This window comes from Pseudonaja textilis, chromosome 13 (assembly GCF_049901715.1).
Source record: "Pseudonaja textilis isolate UNSWEBS1 chromosome 13, rPseTex1.2, whole genome shotgun sequence".
Taxonomy (NCBI): domain Eukaryota; kingdom Metazoa; phylum Chordata; class Lepidosauria; order Squamata; family Elapidae; genus Pseudonaja; species Pseudonaja textilis.
Window position 1 is genome coordinate 16,392,519 of NC_142002.1, and position 21,752 is coordinate 16,414,270.

Consider the following 21,752-nt stretch of genomic DNA (forward strand, 5'->3'; position numbering starts at 1 on the left):
AACAATGGAGGATGTTTTTCATACATTACAGTGCAGCTTTGAGCTCTTTGCATTCTTCGTCGGCGTTGATAAAACTCTTTTACAGTTGAAGGGGAAATGTTGCTCCTTGACCCTTTTTTTAAACCTGTCTCACACAATCCTGAAAACGGTCTCACACAATCCTGAAAACTGCCACCTCCCTCCTTTATTCATCTTCTACGTATTCATCGAATGGTTCTCTTCTGCCCCACCATCTCATTCTTCATCGGTTAAGGCCAGAGACATACGGAGGAGTTATAATAACTGCAGCATTTCTGGAGATAGAGCTGTGTTGTGTTGGCATGTAGGTTCTCCCACGTGCCATCTAAGGAGAAAGAACTGTGGGAAAGAAAAGTTAAGAGGTTAGGGGGTTTAGTAACAATAGCGCTTGTTTATGGACCCATAGTACTTTACCTCAGGAGATCACAACCCTTGGGCCAGGACCCAGCACTGGTCTATGGCCTGCCCAGAATCCATGCGAAGCCCCATCTATGCATTTGCAAGATCCAGGCAGTGTGCAAAATCACACAAATGCACCGATCGAAAAAATCACACAAATGCACCGATCAAAAAAATCACACAAATGCACGGATCAAACCAGTCCACCAAGGTGTGTGTGTGTGTGTGTGGTGGGGGCTAATCTGTTTCACAGCCCTCACTGAGTGGTATCCCCAACAATCTGGGTCCTCGTTTTACCGACCTCAGAAGGATGGAAGGCTGAGTTAACCTTGAGCCGGTCAGGATCGAACTCTCGGCTGTGGGCAGAGCTAGCCTGCAATATTGCATTCTAACCACTGGGTCACCACGGCTTTCTGTGTTCTCCATAACGTGATTCTCCAGCCTCTAATTTTCCATGGATAATGCTGACACAGGGAAGACGAGAACCTGCCTTGCAGATCATCTTACTTTTTTATTTTAAAGCAACAAATGTGATGTGGAAATCTGTTCAGCGCTCGATAGATTTGCAATATTTCTTTCTGGAAATTAAATGACTGGCCGTAAGAGATGTCGAATCGTTCAAGCCACTATGAAGTTGAGTATCGATTTGCTGAGCTGTTGCGTGCGTGTGTGTGTTTTTTTCCTAAGGCAAAAGGGTGCCATCTCATGGTCATTTTTTTAAAAAAAGTATTTTTAAGGAAACGGAAGACCGCATACACAACAGTCAAGGGATTTCTAGGGCTGCCTTGATGGCCAGGATTTCAAAAACACAGTTTTCAAACGTGGGAACCTCAAAGGCACCTTGGAAGCTCTTGATGATGTACTTTGCCAGCCAATGCAGAAGGAATCGGTTAATGATATGTGTCTACTACAAAGTCCATAGAGATTCTCAGTCGTCCAGGTCATGGTTGTCCTAAAGGTGCTTTTTGGATGACAAGTGGAACATCTTCAAAAGAAAAAAAATAAAGCCCAGTTGCCTCCTGAGAAAGCAGGGACTTGGGGACTACCATGACAAAAGCTTTTCCTAGTGTCGGTGACCTGAAGCTCATTCCATGTGGCAATTAAAGTTAAATAAAACCACAGACAATATCATCCCTGGTGTCTTCTAAAACAGGGGTCCCCAACCACCGGTCCCCGGACTGGTACCGGTCCGTGGAACAATTTCTACCGGGCTGCCGGTTTGCTGGGCGCCGCCATATTGTTTTGATGAAAAAGTGCTTCCGGTGAGCTTTTCCGGGTAGAAAGCGGCATTTGGGTGCTGAAAGAATCCTCGCGCCTTAGTTTCATCGCGGGGGCGGGCGGCTTTGAACAAAACTAAGGCGCGAGGATTCTTTCAGCACGCATGGCAAGGCAAGCTGAGTGACCGTACCGAAGCCATCCTGAAGCCCATCGACACAGGTACAAAGGAGGAGTTGAAGGTGGCGGGGAGAAGCGGGGGACGGCTGGCTGGCCGGTCGCTCAGCTCGCCTAGCCATGAGTGCTGATGCCGGTACCGGGCCGCGGATGATTTTGTGATGCCGGTACCAGGCCGCGGCACAAAAAAGGTTGGGGACCACTGTTCTAAAGCACAGAACCAAGTGTAAAGCTATTAAAGCGGCATTGACCCACACATCTGTGGCAATTCTGTGTCCTGACATTCTTCTACTTGCCCTTGCTGGTAGAAAGATCCATGATGTGCCCTACTCTGTGTAAAAGCAAAGCAAAAGGAATCAGGGTTTCGAGGTACTTCCTTTCACTGTGTATATCACACACAAGCTCTCACCTGAACAAATTTTTACAGCATTCATGCAGAAAGTAGCTGGTAGAGTTGATGGTGGTGTTGCTAAAGAAGTCTAAACAGTCTGGCACTTCTCTGGGCACGTAAAGGATTCCTGTGGGTAGGAAATTCGGAGCTTGTGGGAAAAGCCACACCTTTGCTTAAAGAGAAAGGAAGTCACCAACTTGTGGGGCCAAACCAGGGGTGGGATTCTACCTGGTCGGACCAGTTCTACAGAACCGGTTGTTACGATTCTGCCCAGTTTAGAGAACCGGCAAATCGTGCCACTGGCTGGCCCCGCCCTGCCTCGCCCACTCATCCTTACCTGGCATGCGTGCCATCCAACTTGCCTGCCTTGTGCCTTCGCCTAATTTTTGGTAAATTACTATTTTTCCTTTTCCCCCCGCCAACCATCAGCTGTTCTGCTGTGCCGGGAGATTTATATTAGCTAGAAAGCAGGAAATAGTTGGATTTCTTGATTTTTAGCTAATCTAAAAGCAGACCTGAACCTTCCTTAGGACTGAAACTTATATTTTTCAGTGCAGACTCAGGTAGCAGATTGCAGATAGATAGATCTCTAAGTGAATCTGTGATTCTGAGAGCAACTCAATCTGCCTGCCTGCTTTGCCTGATTTTGAGTAAAAGTTGCTCTTTTTTTAAATAAAAAAATCAATAGTTGCATAAGTATAATATTTACATACAAGCCACGCCCACCCAGTCACATGACCACCAAGTCATGCCCAGTCAGCAAGCCATGCCCACCCATGCCCACCAAGCCACACCCACAAATTAATCCACAACCACAGAACCGGTTGTTAAGAAATTTGAATCCCACCCCTGGTCCAAACCCACCAGCCTGCATTGTTGCAAAGGACACTGCATGCCGAAAAAACATGAGCTTACAATGAGAGAACGTAAGAACCCTATACAGGGAGTCCTCCACTTACAGCAGTTCCTTTAGTGACTGAACTTACAACGGCACTGAAAAAAGTGACTTGTGACCATTTTTCACATGACCGTTGCACCTTCCCCATGACCACGGGATCGAAATTCAGGCGCTTGTCAACTGACTCGTATTTATGACGGTTGCAGCGTCATCAATGATCCCCTTTCGTGATCTTCTGACAAGCAAAGTCAATGGGGAAGCCAGGTTCACTTAACAACTGTGTTACTAGCTTCCCAACTGCAGTGATACACTGAACAAGAAAGGTCTGAAGAAATGGGTCCGAACTCACTTCACACATAACACACGTTTCACTTAACGCAGGTTTCATTTAGCAATAAAAGTTGGGGGCTCAACGGCACTTGTTTTACTTTTAGCCCCATTCCCCCATCAACCTCCCCCAGGCAGTACCTGCAAGGCATGCGTTGATTAAGGAGACGCAGGACCCGGTGAGCAAAGCTCGTAGAACGATGCTAGAAAAGTCACCCTTGCGTTGCGGTGCCATCGAAGCTTTGTGTTAAAAGAAAAGCACATGGAACTGGGTCACGGGAATATACACACTTTGTAATTGCTCTTCTTCAGGACCAAACCACTTTGGTAACTGAAGATAACCAAGCCTTTGGAAGGAGTGGTTGGGATGCTTAAGCCACAGAGGCTATAGCTATGGGGCAGTCCATTCTTTTCCCCACCACCAGTAGCAAAAAGAGATGTTTTCCACCCACCATAAAGTCTTCACATTCCTCCCTGGTTTGTTCACTTACTCAAGCCACCCAGCATGATCCCAATAGAGCTTTGGTTGGCAAATCCACACAGAGCAAAGGTTACAATGGTTTCAGCTCTGGGCTAAAGGAAGGAGAGAGAGAAAGAGAGAGAGAATGTAATCAGTGTTGTGATAAAGAACAAATCCACCACCCACTCATTCCTCTTCCAGTTGGCGTCTTCCACTTTGCTCAGCACTTGCTGTTGTGTACTCAAGCAAGGATAGTCAACTTTAGGGGCCTATGACCATTCGCCATGGCCAACTCACTGTGGCCAACACACCATGGCCAACTCACTATTGCCAACCTGCCACAGCCAACTTGCTGTGGGACAGGAGTTCCACTAATAAAGATATTACACAGTGAGTTGGCCGTGGCATGTTGTCCTGAAGTGAGTTGGCTATGGCGAGTTGGCCATGGTGAATTGGTGAATTGTTCCATTCCACAACTTTAGGATGGGTGGACTTCAACTCCCAGAATTCCCCAGAAAGCATGGGGAAGTTGAAATCCAAGTTGCCGAGGTTGAAAATCATTGGTCTTAAGAAGGACAGTCCACTGAAGCTCTTGTAACCACACGCCAGTCAGGACATCCCTAACTTTCTTTCTGAGATTGCTCTCACAAAATCAAGAAGAGGGTAGGGTAGGTGGGCTTGGAGGAAAAAGAGCAGTGGGCTTTCTTTTCCATGCAGTATGATGACCAGGGTACTTGTTAGGAATAACATAGGTTACCTAACGTAGTTTGGGTAAAATAATATATATAAACTATGATTGTAAGTTTAAGTGTGTGTCACTTTAAAACTGCAAAGCATGTAATTTTGGGTGTGGTGTGAAACCACCATAAGAGGGAGCAAGAGAACCTGATTGATTGCTGGCAATTACTGACAATTACTGGATTGCATGGTTTGTTAGCTGCGTGTTTTCCCCTATTGCTGAGTTGCTGAAGGAAAAGAGGAGTTTTTGAGTTCTTCATATCTCTCTACTGCGAGGAGATATATCACTGGACTGATATTTGTAAGTTTACTGACCTCTCTTTTTCGACACTGGAATTTGCAACTGAATAATCCCTGGACGGACTGAACTAGTGAATGATATATGGACTGTTTTGACTATGCTATAATTCTTACTGGAATAAACTATTTAATTAGCACTGTGTATCTGTTTTACTGAGTGTAAGCTACAAAAACGTTTATCTCACATATTTTGCCTGCCTGACTGACTGCCCTGCAGATACTGCTAGGGTATATCCCTAACAGTACTCACCGAAATCCACTGCTTTTGAGAACCATCCCACTCGGGCAGACCCATCAGACGATTATTTTTGTAGGTCGACAATTGCTGGTAGGCCACAAATTCATTCAAGAAGAACTTGACTCCCAGCATCTCAGCAACCAGAAAAGATTCTTCCCAGCTGGCCCCTAACAAGAAGGCTAAAGGCATCAGGACGTAGGAGCAGATCAGCTGAAAGCCAGAAGACAATTCTTTTAAGAGCATTGTAAATGAAGTGCTTGGCTAACTCATCGTGGTTGGTCTTTTGGCCATCGTTTGTCATGCTCCTGGTGGAGACTGACTCTGAGGAAGAGGAGGAACAGCCAACAGGGAGTGGGAGTGTGGCTCCAGAGGTGGTGGAGGAGGCTGGGGAAGGGCAGAGGCCAGCTGAGCAGTCAGAGGAGGACCCAGGCCCATCCCCTCTCCATCCTAGGGCACGCAGGGAGGAGAGGATCAGGGCAAAGTGTGGCCTACTCAGGAGGAGATGGCCATGATCCTCTTCATGGGTTGCAGGTGGGAGATTTGCATGAGAGTGTGGACCTGCGTGCTAACAGACGCTGGAGATAAATCAGTGTTTGATTTCTAAAGAGGGTTTATCTTGGTTGGCGTTCTTCCAACGAACTGTTCCTGGTTATCTTCCTGAAGTTGGCCATTATCTAACCTGGTCTGTCGAGGAACTTTAATTCAATGTGGTTAGTTTTGGGGTTTTGCTTTGTTATCGGCTCTTTGAATGTGAACTGTGTTTCTTGCCTTTGAAATGTTATTTTGACTCTTCCACGGTGAACAATTAAACAGTGAAGCCAAGTTGAAGGCATTAAAGGACTTTTAGTTATGTTTTGGATTTTGTTATATTTCTGAGATACTCTGGGTCATCACATCTTTTGACATCTGCCATGGCTTCCTCTGTACACATCCATTGGCCCCTCTACTCCCCCCCTCTCTCCGAAATTTGACAAAAGTCTAGTTGAAATATTAGCATTGCATAATGCATAATGCAATTTCCCAAGCGCAAGAATGTGGCTGTATGGAAGCTCCTGGTGCTAATATGGCTTCCAAAGCTGACAACACGTTTCCACCATTAGACACCACAAGATTAGGGTGTGTGCCTTGTGAGTGTGGGACACAGCTTCTAGCTGGACTAGCCGCTGAAACAAATGATGGTTGAAAATTGGGCCTAGTACACACCTTAAATCAGGGTTAATTTGATACTGGCCCAAAGGTTTGAACCTCAATTCCATTGTTACAAGGGAGCACGCTCAAATAACAATGGATTGTAGGAACCCAGAACTAGTAGAAGAAATGAGGTGGTCTTCTTCTCCAAAGATGATTCTCGTCAGGCTGGGCATCTCACATCCTCGTCATTTAGCCAGACAACCCCTCCTGCCTCTTGATATTTTCATTATCCTGTCACAAACAACTTGGGGTGTGTGTGTCTTGTGGGAGATACCTGGAAGGAGAGTTGGGGCACGTTGACCATGCCTCCTAGCCAACTGAGGGCAGCGTTGATGAATGCCAGCAAAGCCAGGAAGGCAATGAGGTTGGCTGCAACGTTGGCCACCAGCCCCACAGAGACAGAGGCTCCATTACCAGCAGCTTCCAGAATATTCTTTTCCTCCCTGTAGGAAGGTACAAAGAGAGAAGGAAATGGAGAGGTGGTCCAGAACGTTCCTTCCTTCCTTCCTTCCTTCCTTCCTTCCTTCCTTCTTTCCTTCCTTTTCTCTTCATCTTCCTTTCTTCCTCTCTCCCTTCTCTCTCCATCTTCCTTCCCTTTTTCCTTCCTTTTTCTTTCCTTCCTGCCCTCTCTGTTTCCTTCCTTCCTTCCTTCCTTCCTTCCTTCCTTCCTTCCTTCCTTCCTTCCTTCCTTCTCTCTTCATCTTCCTTTCTTCCTCTCTCCATTCTCTCTCCATCTTCCTTCCATTTTCCTTCCTTTTTCTTTCCTTCCTGCCCTTCTGTTTCTTTCTTCCTTCCTTCCTTCCTTCCTTCCTTCCTTCCTTCCTTCCTTCCTTCCTTCCTTCCTTCCTTCCTTCCTTCCTTCTTCCCTCCCTCCTTCTCTTCTTCCTTTCTTCCTCTCTCCCTTCTCTCTCCATTTTCCTTCCTTTTTCCTTCCGTTTCCTTCCTTCCTCCCTTCTCTGTTTCCTTCTTTCCTTCCTCCCTCCCTCCCTCCCTCCCTCCCTCCCTCCTTCCTTCCTTCCTTCCTTCCTTCCCCCTTCTCTCTTCATCTTCCTTTCTTCCTCTCTCCTTCTCTCTCCATCTTCCTTCCCTTTTCCTTCCTTTTTCTTTCCTTCCTCCACTCTCTGTTTCCTTCCTTCCTTCCTTCCTTCCTTCCTTCCTTCCTTCCTTCTTCCTTCCTTCCTCCCTTCCTTCCCTCCTTCTCTCTTCATCTTCCTTTCTTCCTCTCTCCCTTCTCTCTCCATTTTCCTTCCCTTTTTCCTTCCTTTTTCCTTCCTTCCTCCCTTCTCTGTTTCCTTCCTTCCTTCCTTCCTTCCTCCCTCCCTCTTAAATTTGTTTGCTGTCCATACCTTCCTAGACAACTGAGATTTGTGCTGAGAAAAAAACAACAAAAAACCATGCTTAACAGAGTCAGGGCCAATTTAATTCCACTCAGAGGCTGTGGAGTTTCAAAAGGCAGGCACTGTGACAGAGAGAGATGGCATCCTTTAATTGATGGGACCTGTGCCATGGTCCTCCTGCCAGCCCAGGTAAAAACAGCTGGGAAACTGAGGCTGCACCTTCTTCCCTTTGTATCTCTCCAACCTTCTCCCCATCCAGTTGTGCTCGACACATTCTCCTCTTTTCTCTCCTCCTCCTCCTCCTTGAAACCTGCTTCCCAGATCCTCCTACAAGCCACGGGAACCTCATGGATTTTAGCTGTTCTCACCCGCGGGCAATTTTGATGCCTTCCTGGCTTTGGAATCGAGATTTTTCCACTTCTGGGTAGACAAGTTTGGCCATAGCTAAAGCACACGGTGCCGCCATTACTGAAGCTGCCATCAGAGACGAGGCATCGATCTGCAAGAAGAATCACAAATTGCCACAGAAGAGTCAACAAGTATGGTATTTTTTAATCCAAGAGGTTTAACTCTGGAGCTTTGCGGATTCTTTCCCTTTTCAAACAGTAGTTTAAAAGTTTGCCAAGCACAGTTTTAAAAAAAGTATGATACAATTATTCTTTGCTGTGGAATAATTATACGTTCTTCCAATCAGTTCTAATCAAAAGGCTGACTGGGAAATACATTTTGCCTAGATTCCTACACAGTTTATTAGAATATGATACTGATAATACCAAATCACACATCACAAAATGGCCTTTTGCTACAATTTCCTCCCCCATTCCCCTGATAAAACAACTCAGACCAAAGTCTGGACTATAAAGATAAAATAATATCTAGCCTTAAACTGAGTTGCAGTAATAGTCCAAGTAAATTGGCTTTGTCAAAAGTTGTTTACTCCATGATTGTAAATGTATTAACAGCGGCTAGAATTGTATTTGCTAAAAATTGGAAAAATGAGAAAATACCAATGCAGGAAGAAGTTATTAAGAAAATATTGGAATGTGCTGAAATGAGTAAATTGACATTTGAAATTAGAGAACAAGAAGACAAACACTATTACAAGATACGGGATTTATTTTATCAATGGTTAGATTAAAAATACGGAAATGAAATACTGTATTTTAGAGAATTTCACAATATAAGGATAATAGAATTATAGAGAATATAACATAAGGATGTATTATTATTGGATGGATTTATGATGAGGTAATGAATGTTATAATATAAATAAATCTAAAATGTTGAATATCTCGCATAAAATGATGGAATAATAGTTATAGTCAAATATATTATTATTAACTATGATTACACACACACACACACACACACACACATACTAGATGGATAACATGAGAATTTATACAAATTATATGTGAGGACTATGGAGATGAAGCATAAAAGACTTGTAACCAACCAACACACTGTATGTAACTGGAAGATGGTTTTATGTTTTATTTTTTGTTTGTGTATGTTGGTTTAAAAAATAAAAATTATTTTTTTAAAAAAGTTGTTTACTCCAACCCAAGTCCTCTGAATCTTCATCCAATTCCCATTTGGCCCGATCAAATGCCTTCATCTGATTAAATGAAATTCACTCCACGACCTACACTTAGGAAGGACCTAAAGTATGTCCCAATATCGAACCTGTAGACAGTCAAACAGCCTGGTTCAGAAAAACACCAAAGTGTGTATAATCTGCCATGATACCTACGATAATTCCATATCATTTGTGCAACAGAAAATGCTGCTGTACAAGAATTTCCCCTCTTGACTCAGCTGTTGATATTTATTTTCTTACTAGCTGGATACCCATGCTTCGCTACAAAACTATGTGATCAGGCTTAGACTTTGGGGAGGAAAATAAGGGGAAAAATTTCTGCCTCTGCCTACCAGCATCCATCGGTATTCATTTGACTAGCGTCCTGTCAGTGTGTGAGAAAGTTGAGGGCTGTTTGGAAACTGAAACAAGGAAACTGAAACAGTATTTGCTGTGTGAGCAAGAAGAAGACAGCAAGTAGCCTGGGCGTGGCTTAGCTCAACTGTTCTGTACTAAAGCTGTTTGTTGCTGTGAACCTAAAACCAAAACTGATACTCCTCTCCTCTGTGTTTTGCATTTGGAAGATATTTCTTTTCAGGTGGGGAGAGGGACTAGAACTCCTTAGCATCAGAGCGTGTTAATAACAATATACGAAATACTAAATGCTCTGATGGTCGTTTTGAAAAATCCTTTCTTAGTGAGCACCTAAAAGCCAAAAGGAACATATGTGCCAAATTTCAAGTTTGTAGGCTTTACAATTCTGGAGATTTTGTGATGATGCGTGAATGGTATTTTGCTTTTAGATAGATGATAGATAGATAGATAGATAGATAGATAGATAGATAGATAGATAGATAGATAGATAGATACACTAAACTCACCCTCACCATCAAAGCTGGCACAATCCACAGCATAGAACAACTCAAAGAAGGTCGTTCAAGATTGGAAGATGTGGAGAGACCTGGCCCTTAGATTTAACTGAACGGACATCATATTTCATCAGACTCACCCCAAATGAAATGTATGCGCCCATCACACTACCAGCAATGGTAGCAAAGCCACCGGTCATCACAGCATGGATTTCTGAGCGTGTCATATCCCCCAGGTAGGGACGGATGAGCAATGGTGCTTCGGTCTGGAGGACAAAAGATAAATCCAAATAGATTTTTTTCAAGATCTCTGCAGACCCTAGAAATATGTCTCAGATTTCTATTAGTCAGAAACAACAAGTAGATAGCATGGTTCCATGTTCTGCTTAAACACACAGCCCAGGAGAATAAAACACTGGAGTTCTGGAATAAACTGTGAGAAAGAAAGTGTCCAGATTTTGTGAATTGTTTCACATTACAAAGAAATGGAAGAGAAATTCATTGGAATGCAAACATACCTTGTTTTTGCACCTCAGAACCAAAATATAATCCAAACATTAGCTAGTTCTACCTTCTGCATTTCTTTAAGTGTTGCAAAGCAGAATAAAAGGAAGAAAGATTACATCGAAGAAACAGGCAAAGACGCACATATTCAGAGAAATGCACTCAAAAGTATGTACCCCTTTTCCTAGCAATTTTCCACACACACATACACACAAATTGGCGGGGGAGAAAGGAGACTATTCTCAAATGCAGAAGCAAAACAGCTTTGGAAAATGAAAAACAGAAAGAAATCAGAACGGAAGTTTGCTGCCTCTCTTGTACAGAGAGGAGAAGATGGAGAGGACCATTCATGGAGATTCATGGAGGAAGGTCAAGATCACTTACCATCCCCACAAATATATTCCCCACCACGCTCAGAGTTTCGGTGGCCGCTGTGCCCATTGTGATTTGCAGGAGCCAGGACAACTGTTGGAAGAAAGTTGGAGAGTGTGAGTTGGAGGACATTGGCAGCTTAATGGTTGTTGCCCAGAATATCCTAGATTTAATATCTTGCTGATTCATTTGCCAGTCTCGCAGCAATGAGATATCCTTAGCTATTCGGGCCGTAGCTCAGTGACAAGCATATGATTTGTGTTCCAGAACCTTTGGTCCAAATTCTGATACATCTCAGTCGGAGGTTCTTCCATGAAAGCTTCTTCCAGAAGGTCGGTCTACACCCAGAGGTCTCCAAACCTGGCAATTTTAAGACTTGGGGACTTCAACTCCCAGAAGCTGGCTGAGGAATTCTGGGCATTGAAGTCCCCAAGTCTTAAAGTTGCCACGTTTGGAGACCCCTGGTCTACACTGTGACATAGATGGAGCAGTGGGGTTTGACTTGAAATGAAGTCCACAGAGAGGACGCAGTCAACAGAATTAACCCCACTACCTGTGTTGCCCTCATCTCGTGGTGGTGCTCTCTTCTCATCATTTTGAGAAGTAGCATCTTCCATGTTTCTCTCTCTTCTTCAATCTCTGATACCCCCATTGATTTGGCAACGCAACTTTTTGTTTTGCACTCTGTGCTTCACCATAAACTCTTTCCTTGTAAATTATCGTGTTGTGTCCCTTCTGTTAGTACTTCCTAATAACAGAAGAAGTAATATTACTCTCTTTGGGTACCTTATAACGTATCTTGGCCTTTCCGGGTGCCTCATGGCCAGGCGTATGGTATATATGGGTGATCAATATACCGTTTAGCTCCACTAGGACAATTATAAGCTTACTCTTGAATTCCTAAAACTCAGCCTTACCTTCAGGATTATAAACTGCATGACTCCCAAGTAGTAGAGGATGGACATCACACAACTGAAGAAGATAATAATAGGCAGTACCTGGAGACAGAATAGAACAGTAGACAGCTTTAGCACGGAGCTGCAGCTTTCCAGATGTTGCTGAATGACAAATCCCATCCACCTTAGCCAATAAGATTAATGATACAGGATAATTGGAGGAAAGTAACACACCCTCATAGAGAGAAGTCATGTGGTAGTTGCGGAGTTTGAAGCATTGGAAAAATTCCATCAGAATAAACTTAGGTTGCTAGTAAAACATGGGGCAGCCTGAACAGACTAAGTTGTCAACTCGTAAATCATTCTTCTTGCCTGTTCCCAAGTTGACATTAGAAGTAGGGGAGAAAAGGTCTGACGGAGCAGTATGGCAGATGAAGTACATTCCACGCTTATCTTGTGAAGATTGTAGCCTAGGCTACTGGATCTTCTGCCCGGGAAAATCTTTCATTGGAGAGCGTGATTGATGACACCCAGCCTGGAATGTGTTTCGTTGGAGAATCTGATATATGACACACGGCTTGGGTGAGGGAAACAGGGTCATAGGTGATAGTAAATTACATGTCTCAGAGTTGGCTTCATACGGGGTTAGTGCCAGATATGTTGCTCCTAATAAATCTTTTGAATGCTTTTGAAGCTTGGTTTGAGGCTCATGATTTAATTAGGGCAATCCTCGGAACCCTGACACAAGTGTTCAAAAACACATCTGCAAATTGATGGACCGCTTGGGCAGAAAACAATGTGAAGGAACCACTTCCTGATCTGCTCTGTCCAATTTGGGAAGAAAGCAAGTTGCTCCCATCCTGTTTGGAGGATCTTTGGGCGTGATGCTTTCTTGTCACTCCCTCATTGACGGAAGCAGCGGACAGAGGCAAGGACACAGAATGAACCCAGCCGAGGTGTCCCCTCCATCTTTCACCCCAGCACAAAGAATCAAAGACCTGGGCAAGGCAGCTGGGAAGCCATTTTTTAAGACCTTCAAGAAGGAGATCAAGAGAAAACGGGGACCAGAAAGAGGAGGAGAGGGAGAATATGTTTATCTAAATTCACCTGAAAGGCAAAAATTTCTTGAATCAGTTTATCTCCAAAGACAAAGCTGGATCCTGCCGTCGTGTAGTTGAGAAATGCCTGTAAGGGAAACAACGTTAGAAGGAATGTTTGGAAATAGAGTCATGTTCATTTTTGTTGTGGTTCGCTGGCAGCAGGTGTGGATGGCTGAGGCCTCAGAGAGCGAGGACTCGGATGAGGGGCCTGCCTGTGATGCAGGGATGGGGCCAGGACCATCACGGAGATTGTGGAGGCTGGCAGCAGTGATGAAGAGATCTCCGAGGAGCCTGTGCCAAGTGTGCATGCACACAGGGCTGCTCAAAGGAAAGAGCAGCTGCAGCAGCATGGGCAACTCGAGAGTAAGGCTGCAAGTAATGGCCCCTCCCTTAAGGGATAAAAGCCAGCCCTCGGAGATGGGATTCTTTGCAGGAAGCAAAGACGTTTTTGCACTTCAAGTCTTGTGGAAGTTCAGACTCTCCTGAATTGTGTTTGGAGACTTTTGGTTTTGATTATTTCCTTGCAATTTAATCTGGTGTTCTTGGCAGCCTTGCACAACCTTGGCAAGGCTTGTTCTTATCAGAGACAATTAGTTTTAATAGCCTTTTAAGCGTGAAGCAACAGAATTCACAGAGAGGCATTAAAAAGCGTTTGCTCTTATCTCTGTTTGGCGTTTGTTTGCTTTGAACAAGGCTTGGGTCAGAACAACTTTTTAAAAAAATGATGGCACAACCTGCGATTCAACACGAAGGATCCCTGATCATTTTAGCAGCCTTTGGATCTACAGAAGCTCAAGTGCAAAGTCAATGATAATCATAATAGCCACTCAAAATCATTGTCCTCGTTGCTGGAAAATCGGTCGAAGCCTTCTCCTTCCCCACTAGATTTGGTCATCCTAAGCTGGACATTGTCTTGGGTCAAACCAAACAGTTGATTTGGCTAATGGTTCCCGTGGGATCTTTCTGAACCGAAGCTAGTGGACGTGTGACTTGTAAGGTGGGGATTTTTGTCCCCGAGGAACATGGGATATAACGCCTTCAAACGTTATTCCACCGTACCTGAATCTGATTGCCCATCCATTGGAAAGCCTGAAATCCAGGTTCCGTTCGGATGATGAAAAGTCCAAGGGCAAATTGTAGACCAAGGCCCCATAACACAGCACTCCAGGGTACCTGCAATCCAGGACATTTTGTGAACATCTTCTGGAGAGCCACGAGAGATAGAAGATTTGCACATTGGAGAGACGGAAGCAGTGGTGGCATGCTACCGGTTCAGACCGGTTCACCAAAACCAGTAGTAAAAAAACCCTCCGATGATCAGCTGAGAGGAGTAAGAAGATAAAAGGCAGAATCATCCCTCCAACTTGCCCCTGCACCTTTCTCTTCTTTATCCTCTCAGCTGATTGGTGCTGTAGACCTCAGCTGGTGTGGGGAAAGCTGTTAGGTGCACATGTGTTAGGTCCACACGCACGCATGATCCCTGAACCAGTAGTGGAACAGGTAGGAACCCACACTTGGATCGAAGCCTTGAGGTTAAACCACATTGATCTCTGGTACTAGGTAGACAAAGTCCCAAAAGCTCCTTCAAAAGGTAACTGGCCTTTGTTTTTCCTTTGAAGACCTCTCGCTTCTCATCCGAGAAGCTTCTTGGACTCTTTGTCAGAGCTGAAGAATCTTCTTGGATGAGAAGCGAAAGGTCTTCAAAGGAAAAACAAAACCTGCCTCACTTTTGGAAAAGCACTTTTGGGACAATCATGGAGGACTGAGAATCTCCATATACATTCAGTAGCCGAAGAAGCAAAGGCAGTCAAATAGAGGATTGGAAAAAATCAATCAGCGCTCAGCGTCGCCTTAACTCAAACTTTCCTTAATGCTGCAGATCAAACCAATTGTTTCCAGAGAAACAATTGACTGTCTTCAATGAACAAGTGACTTCTACCCAAGCCAACATCATGGAGAATTTATCGACTGCTCTGTGAAGTGGAACTGGAGGCAGAGTGAAGAAAGTAGCAGTAGCAAAAGACAAAGACCTATTCTATTGAATCTTGGTTAGGTTTAAGATACCAAACCAAAAAAACAACAACCAAAAAACCAATGATGGTGCTTACCGCCATGTGATGCTTGGAGAAGAGAAATAACAAGAAGATGAGCACACAGAAGCCACCCAGTGAGACCAGCTGTTCTTTCCTTTGGGACATGTCCAGAGCCAGCCATGTGATCAAAGCAATTAGAAGAACGGCGCACAAAACCCTAGAAAATTCCAAGGGAAACATAATAATATCGGCGTGATTAAATATACATCCACAATAAGCCATTTATTAAATATACACTCTTGATAAGCCTTGATAAGGGGGAAAGGAGGGGACGACAAAAGATAATAGGTTGGGATATAAGAAAAGTCTTTATTGTAATACTTAATTTATCTCATCTTACTTTCCACAATATTGATATTTATATTCTACTTGCCTGGCTGAGGATCCTGGGCAGAGTCCAGAGTCACTTATATTATTTATTTCATTGTGTTGTGTTGTGTATTGCATTGCACTGTATTTATTCCACCATGATCATGGGTCACCTATGATCACCCAACCCAACCACCAGCTCAATGTTCTAAAAATGCTCTGCTATCCAAAGGAGTGGAGTGAAGATTGGCTCACCATGGCTTCTTGAACAAGACCTGACCATAAAACGGATCTGTGCAGCCAGTCAGCCTCTTACCATTTCAACCACGGCCAGGCCTTCTGACAGCATTTCCTGCAGGGTCTCAACCTTTGGATAATCTTGGCTCCCCAATTTTTTTTGACGAAGCTATAAACCAGGAAAGCAAGGACCAGGCTTGTTAAAATGATCAGTGCCAAGGCTCGTTGGTAGTCCAGGTAACAAGCAGCAATGAAGTAGGCCAGATAGCCTAAAATGAGAATAGCAACAACGCTTAGATTTATATACCACTCCACAGTCCTCTACAGCCATCTCTAAGCGGTTTGCAGAGTCAGCCTCTGTCTTGTCCCCAACAATCTGGGTCCTCATTTTTACCAACCTCGGAAGGATGGAAGGCTGAGTGAACCTTGAGCCAGTCAGGATCGAACTCCTGGCTGCGGGCAGAGTTAGCCTGCAATACTGCCTTTTGACCAATGCACCACCAAGGCTCAAGGCATTCAACGTCAAGACATCAAAGCATCAAACAGCCCAAGGTCTTAAGTCATCAGAAACCGCTGCAAATTAGGTTCAGCTGGTCCCTATACCTCATTTAGACCGGTGCCATTCTCAAAGGTTTGAGGCAGAAGTTCCAGCACTGGCTCGAATATAGGTAGTCCTCAGTTTATGACCATTTATTTAGTGACCCATTTAAAATTGCAATGCCACTGGAAAAGAAAGGGACTTGCAAGCAACCCTTGCACTTACAGCCATCAGAAGGCTCTCCACGATCATGCCATCAAAATTCAGGCACTTGGCAACTGACTTGTATTTATAACAGTTGCAGTTTCTTGTGGTCATGTGGATTGCCATTTTTGACCAGAGAGTGAAAGACTGACCTGCACATAAGATGCCTAAGAAGATCTTGTGGAGTAATTCACGATGAGCCTTGCAAAATCCCTTTACTTTAGAGAAAGGTTGAGTCACGTTCTTGAACCTGCTGAAAAGCACATCAATAAAATCAACGTTAAAGGGCATCTAGAAGGGATGTTAGACATCATTTTGCAAAGTCCTATTTTAGATATTTATTAGATTAGAGATTGCCCATATAGCTCGGTGACTGTGTTCTGCAAGCTGAATCTGATTTATTTAGATCTTGATGAGACAGGTAGCTAAAGATCCCATCACCAGTGAATTGTCAACTTCAGAGACTCTGAATCAGCCCTTCATAGCCCTGTCCCTACTGTGTAATTTTAGAGGTCTCCAAACTTTGGCAATTTTAAGACTTGTGGACTTCAACTCCCAGAATTCCTCTGCCAGGTAGGCTGAGGAATTCTGGGAACTGAAGCCACAAATCTGAAAGTTGCCACATTTGAAGAGCCCTGCTATACTAGCTTAACCTCCAAAGATCTGGTTCAACCCATCCTTGTAACATATTTGGAGACTTTAAAACAAGCTTTCCGCAAAGACCTTTAAGGATGAATAAAATCAGGCTTTTTCCATATGGGACCACATCATCTTGATTAACCCCATGACTTCATTCTTCTTCTTCTTTTCTTTTAAAGTCTCACTACATTGATACAGTAAACAGCTCAGAATTTCTGGAAATGGAGCAGCGTACAAACGATAGTTAATAATAACGGACAATATCCAGAGGAGCTGTCATATTTCTGTGTCATTTCTGAGAGGTAATACTTTGCTCTTCCTTGCAAAAGTTGGGGTGAAAAGACAAACCGGGATCTCAGATTGGGGCTGTCAATCTATACGGGTTTACACACAACAGCAGTTCTAAGAAGGGGAGCATCTGAGGATCTTATAATATTAAACAACAGTTGACCGTCCAGCTGAAATAACGTCACTGAATTTCTTTGGTCATTCATATTTAGTACCTCCCGAAACGACTGTCCTGCACAGGATTTTCTTCCCCAAACTCAAGAGATGTTGCTTCCTTTCCGTTTGTCTCTGATTCCTGCCAAAAACACAGACCCAATTCACCATCTTTGAGGAACGTGCGAAGTACAAAGCTAAGGAGAGGAAGAAAAACCTACCATCCTATCTCCATTTTTAGGTGAAATCTTGACCTCCTTCACTCCATTTGTCTCTGATTCCTGCCAAAAACACAAACCCCATCACCATATTTGGTACAGGACAAAGTTAAGGAGGAGGAGAAAAACTTACCATAAGCTCAAATGCTGGGTTTGCCAAGCCCTTATGACTGGTTTTAGGTGAAATCCTGACTTCCTCCATTCCATTTGTCTCTGATTCCTACCAAAAACACAAACCCCATCACCATCTTTGGGGAAAGGGTGAAGGACAAAGCTAAGGAGGAGGAGAAAAACTTACCATAAGCTCAAATGCTGGGTTTGCCAAGCCCTTATGACTGGTTTTAGATGAAATCCTGACTTCCTCCATTCCATTTGTCTCTGATTCCTGCCAAAAACACAAACCCCATCACCATCTTTGGGGAAAGGGTGAAGGACAAAGCTAAGGAGGATTAGAAAAACTTACTGTAGCCTCAAATGCTGGGTTTGCCAAGCCATCGTCGCTGTTTTTAGGTGAAATCTTGACTTCGTCCATTGTCTTGGGGTTCTGAATCTGTTACCTTGGTCTGTTCTGGAAGACATGATCCACTGTCATCTTGGCAAGTAGCACCCCAGAGCATCTTCCTGTGGTCAGAACAGCCATGCTCATACCCCCGTCCTTCCCAACCTCTCTCCCCCCAGCACTGCTTCAATCCTATAATCCCAGTTCCAGGTAGAGTGCCTCTGTCCATGGGCCACCAAGATCTGTAGGAGACACAAACCTGTTGAGTTAATCTATGACCCAACACTACCTATTTCAGTTGAATGCACCAGATGGTCAATTGGTTGCATCTTTGCTATCACAATGTGCAGCTTTCCTTCTCAACCAACAAAACACCCTGTGATTCTTTCCACTGTATTTCCTTCCACATCTACAGGAGATCACAAACCAGACCACACAGTTTTGTTGTCTGGCTCCTTTGTCTAGGGGAACCAGTTGTTCCTTAATCCCTCTTTAGTGGGTCTAATTCTTTTCCCAATGCTGACAATAATCCTACTCATATCCAGGTAAATAACTTCCAGCAAAATCAGACTCTTCCCAGCTTACCCTCAGAACCAAGAAGAAATCCTTTTCTTACTACACCCTTAAGACCAGGTCATAAATCAGTAATCAATGAATTGCGTAGTCCAAAGATTTATTAGACCGTAAAACTCCTCCTCCTCCCCATTTTTTTCACACACCTGTTGTTTACACACCTCCCCATTTTTTGCACAACATTTTATTATGTTTTAGCATTGCACATCTCTAGGAAGAACTTCAATTCTTTTTCTGGGATCTGAGAAGAAAGATCTCAATCCAGTCAATATTCTCCAATTGCAAGGAATGGGGTGGTGAGGACAGAGTAGATTGCAGAAAGAATCTCCAGGGGGCGCTTTCTGGAGGCTTGTTAGACGTCCTGAGGTCCTCTTGATGTCCTTCAGATATGAAACGCACCTGGTTTTAGACAGCAAAGGGACCCTACTCCTTAAATACAGAACAGGTAGAAGCAGAAAAGGCTACCCAGCGTTAAAGGGAAATGGTACATTCAAGTTAGGGTCAAGAACAGAGAAGGACTAGAATGGATGTCAGCAATTTTTCTCTCTCTAGCTTCTTCAAGTCATACTTTAGGCAGAGTCTAAAATATAGAGAAATGCAAAAATCATCTTGATCGTTTCTTTTCAAGATCTCCTCGGTACTCAGGAGCAGTTAAGGGGGAAAAAAGGAAAGCTTGAAAAAAAAAAAGGCAAAATAACCCACCCTTGATTTTATTTGGTAAAAGAAGGAATAGAAGTAGACTTTGGCAGGTTTTCAAGATTCAGTTATTTTAAGCTATAACAATACAGTGGAATTACAGGGGTCCTTGCAATCTCCTTAAAAGACTGAAAAGCCTGCAAACCACCACAATCGCATAATTTTAGATTGTGTGCTCAGCAGGATAGATGCGTGCCCTCTTGTACTCCGAGAAGGGTAAAATGTGCTGATGTTTCAACAACAACTTTGGTGCTGTTCTGGTGATAGTTACACATTAAACAACTCAGCTCTTGGATAGCTTGAAAACAATCACTAAATTTTGCCTGGGTGGAATAAAACCCAGGAAAACTCAGGATGGATCTTCAACAATGGACAATTCATTCACAACCTTTTGGCTGAAATTGCCATACCTCAAGATGAAGCAGGCATGTACAGCAGAGGTAGGTATTCAGCCGGTTCTGACCAATTCTGGAGAACCAGTAGCGGAAATTTGGAGTAGTTTGGAGAACCAGCAAATCCCACCTCTGACTGGCCCCACCAACCCCATCTATTCTCTGCCTCCCATCGAGTCCCAGATGATCGGATGGGTCTCCTTTGGTTGTCCTACACATGAGAACAGAGTTGGAAAGCAGGTTAGTGGGGTGGGGAAGGAATGGGGATTTTGATAACAGATAACAGATAATTATTATTATATGTTACTTCCATACCTCTCAAGGCTAAATGTTTGTGATGGTCCTGAGAGCTGTATGAATTTACTTTGCACATTAGATTTAAATTAGATTAACAGAGTTGGAAGGGACCTTGTAGGACATCTAGTCCAACCCCCTGCCCAAGCGGGAGACCCTACACCATTTCTGACAAATGGCAGTCCAATATCTTCTTGAAAGTCTCAAGTGATGATGCTCCCACAACTTCCCAGGGCAACTTCTGTTCCATTGGTTGATTGTTCTCACTGTCAGAAAGTTTCTCCTTATTTCCAGGTTGAATCTCTCCTTGTTCAGTTTCCATCCATCATTCCTTGTCTGGCCTACAGATGCTTTAGAAAATAGCTTGACCCCCTGCTCCTCTCTGGGGCAGCCCCTCAGATATTGGAAGGCTGCTCTCCTGTCTCCCCTGGTCCTTCTCTTCACTAGACTAGCCAGGCCCAGTTCCTGCAACCGTTCATCGTATGTTTTAGCCTCCAGTCCCCTAATCACCCTGGTTGCTCTTCTCTGCACTTTTTCTAGAGTCTCAACATCTTTTTTATAATGTGTTGAACAAAACTGGATGCAGTGCTCTAAGTGTGGTCTTACTAAGGCTTATAGAGTGGTATTAGTACCTCTCTTGATTGTATCCCTCTGTTAATGCAATTTAGGATTGCATTAGCTTTTTTGGCTGCTGCTGCACACTGCTGGCTCATATTTAGCAGGTTGTCCACTAAGACTCACAGTTACTGCTATTGAGCCTGGTTTCACCCAGTTTATATGTGTACTTTTGGTTTTTCTTGCCTAAGTGTAGGACTTCACTTTTCTCTACACTGAATTTCAGTTTTTTAGAATTTTGCAGTAACCTTACCCTGCCACGCCCACCAAGCCACGCCCACAGAATCGGTGGTAAAAAAATTTGAATCCCACCACTGACGTACAGTAAGCCGGGAGGACAAAAGGCAGGAATCTAGTCTACAAGATCCTTTCAGGGGACAGATAAGGAAGGGAGATAGATAAGAAGAAACCAAGTCATTAAGGAAACAACGACAAAATGTCACCAGAACAGAAGAGAAGAGAATAACGGAGTTGGAAACGGGCCTTGGAGATATTCTAGTCCAGTGGTCACCAACCACTGGTGGTCCATGAGAAAATTTTGGTGGTTCACAGAGAAATGTGGCTGGCTGGTCCCACCCCACCCCTTCCCGCCCAGTCACTTCTTACCTGGCATGCGTGCCATCAAACTTGCCTGCTAAGTTGCTATTTTTCTTTTTCTTTTTTTTCCTGACCATTAGCTGTACTGCTGTGCTGGGAGATTTAGATTAGTTAGAAAGCATGAAATAGTTGGATTTCTTGCTTTCTTGCTAATCTAAAAGGACTGAGGCTTCTATTTTTCAGTGCAGACTCAGGTAGCAGATTGCAGAAAGATAGCTGTCTAAGTGAATCTGTGATTTTGTGAGCAACTCCATCTGCTTGTCTGCTTTGCCTGATTTTGGATAAAAGTCATTTTTAAAAAATTAAATATTTACATAAATATTTACAATATTTACATACAAGCCATGCCCAGCGAGTCATGTGACCATCAAGCCAAACCCACAAATTAGGCCACGCCC

The 21,752-nt window shown here is 43.8% G+C and overlaps 2 protein-coding genes across 4 annotated transcripts in view; one reads left to right on the forward strand and one right to left on the reverse strand.

The window, feature by feature from the left end:
* LOC113442307 (sodium/nucleoside cotransporter 1) overlaps positions 1–21,752 on the reverse strand; it is a 24,691-nt gene continuing 2,939 nt past the window's right edge. For 2 of the 3 annotated variants that reach the window (XM_087941488.1, XM_087941487.1), the window contains exons 2-20: positions 18,152–18,256; positions 17,987–18,073; positions 17,822–17,908; positions 17,533–17,612; positions 16,543–16,643; positions 15,728–15,917; positions 15,118–15,259; positions 14,069–14,182; positions 13,017–13,094; positions 11,931–12,011; positions 11,026–11,106; positions 10,278–10,403; positions 8,058–8,188; positions 6,627–6,795; positions 5,174–5,371; positions 3,917–3,998; positions 3,567–3,665; positions 2,219–2,327; positions 1–357 (exon numbers count right to left, since the gene is read on the reverse strand). In XM_087941488.1, coding sequence (XP_087797614.1) covers positions 249–357; positions 2,219–2,327; positions 3,567–3,665; positions 3,917–3,998; positions 5,174–5,371; positions 6,627–6,795; positions 8,058–8,188; positions 10,278–10,403; positions 11,026–11,106; positions 11,931–12,011; positions 13,017–13,094; positions 14,069–14,182; positions 15,118–15,259; positions 15,728–15,917; positions 16,543–16,643; positions 17,533–17,612; positions 17,822–17,908; positions 17,987–18,073; positions 18,152–18,220 — 2,133 coding nt within the window. In that variant the 5' untranslated portion in view covers positions 18,221–18,256 and the 3' untranslated portion in view covers positions 1–248. Of the gene's footprint in view, positions 358–2,218; positions 2,328–3,566; positions 3,666–3,916; positions 3,999–5,173; positions 5,372–6,626; positions 6,796–8,057; positions 8,189–10,277; positions 10,404–11,025; positions 11,107–11,930; positions 12,012–13,016; positions 13,095–14,068; positions 14,183–15,117; positions 15,260–15,727; positions 15,918–16,542; positions 16,644–17,532; positions 17,613–17,691; positions 17,752–17,821; positions 17,909–17,986; positions 18,074–18,151; positions 18,659–21,752 lie in introns of those variants that run through there. The other variant, XM_026709806.2, reaches the window with a different exon arrangement.
* Positions 19,756–21,752, forward strand: part of SHF (Src homology 2 domain containing F) — an 18,554-nt gene continuing 16,557 nt past the window's right edge. The window contains exon 1 of the mRNA XM_087941489.1: positions 19,756–19,896. The gene's annotated coding sequence lies outside the window, so the exon portion shown is untranslated. The remainder of the gene's footprint in view (positions 19,897–21,752) is intronic.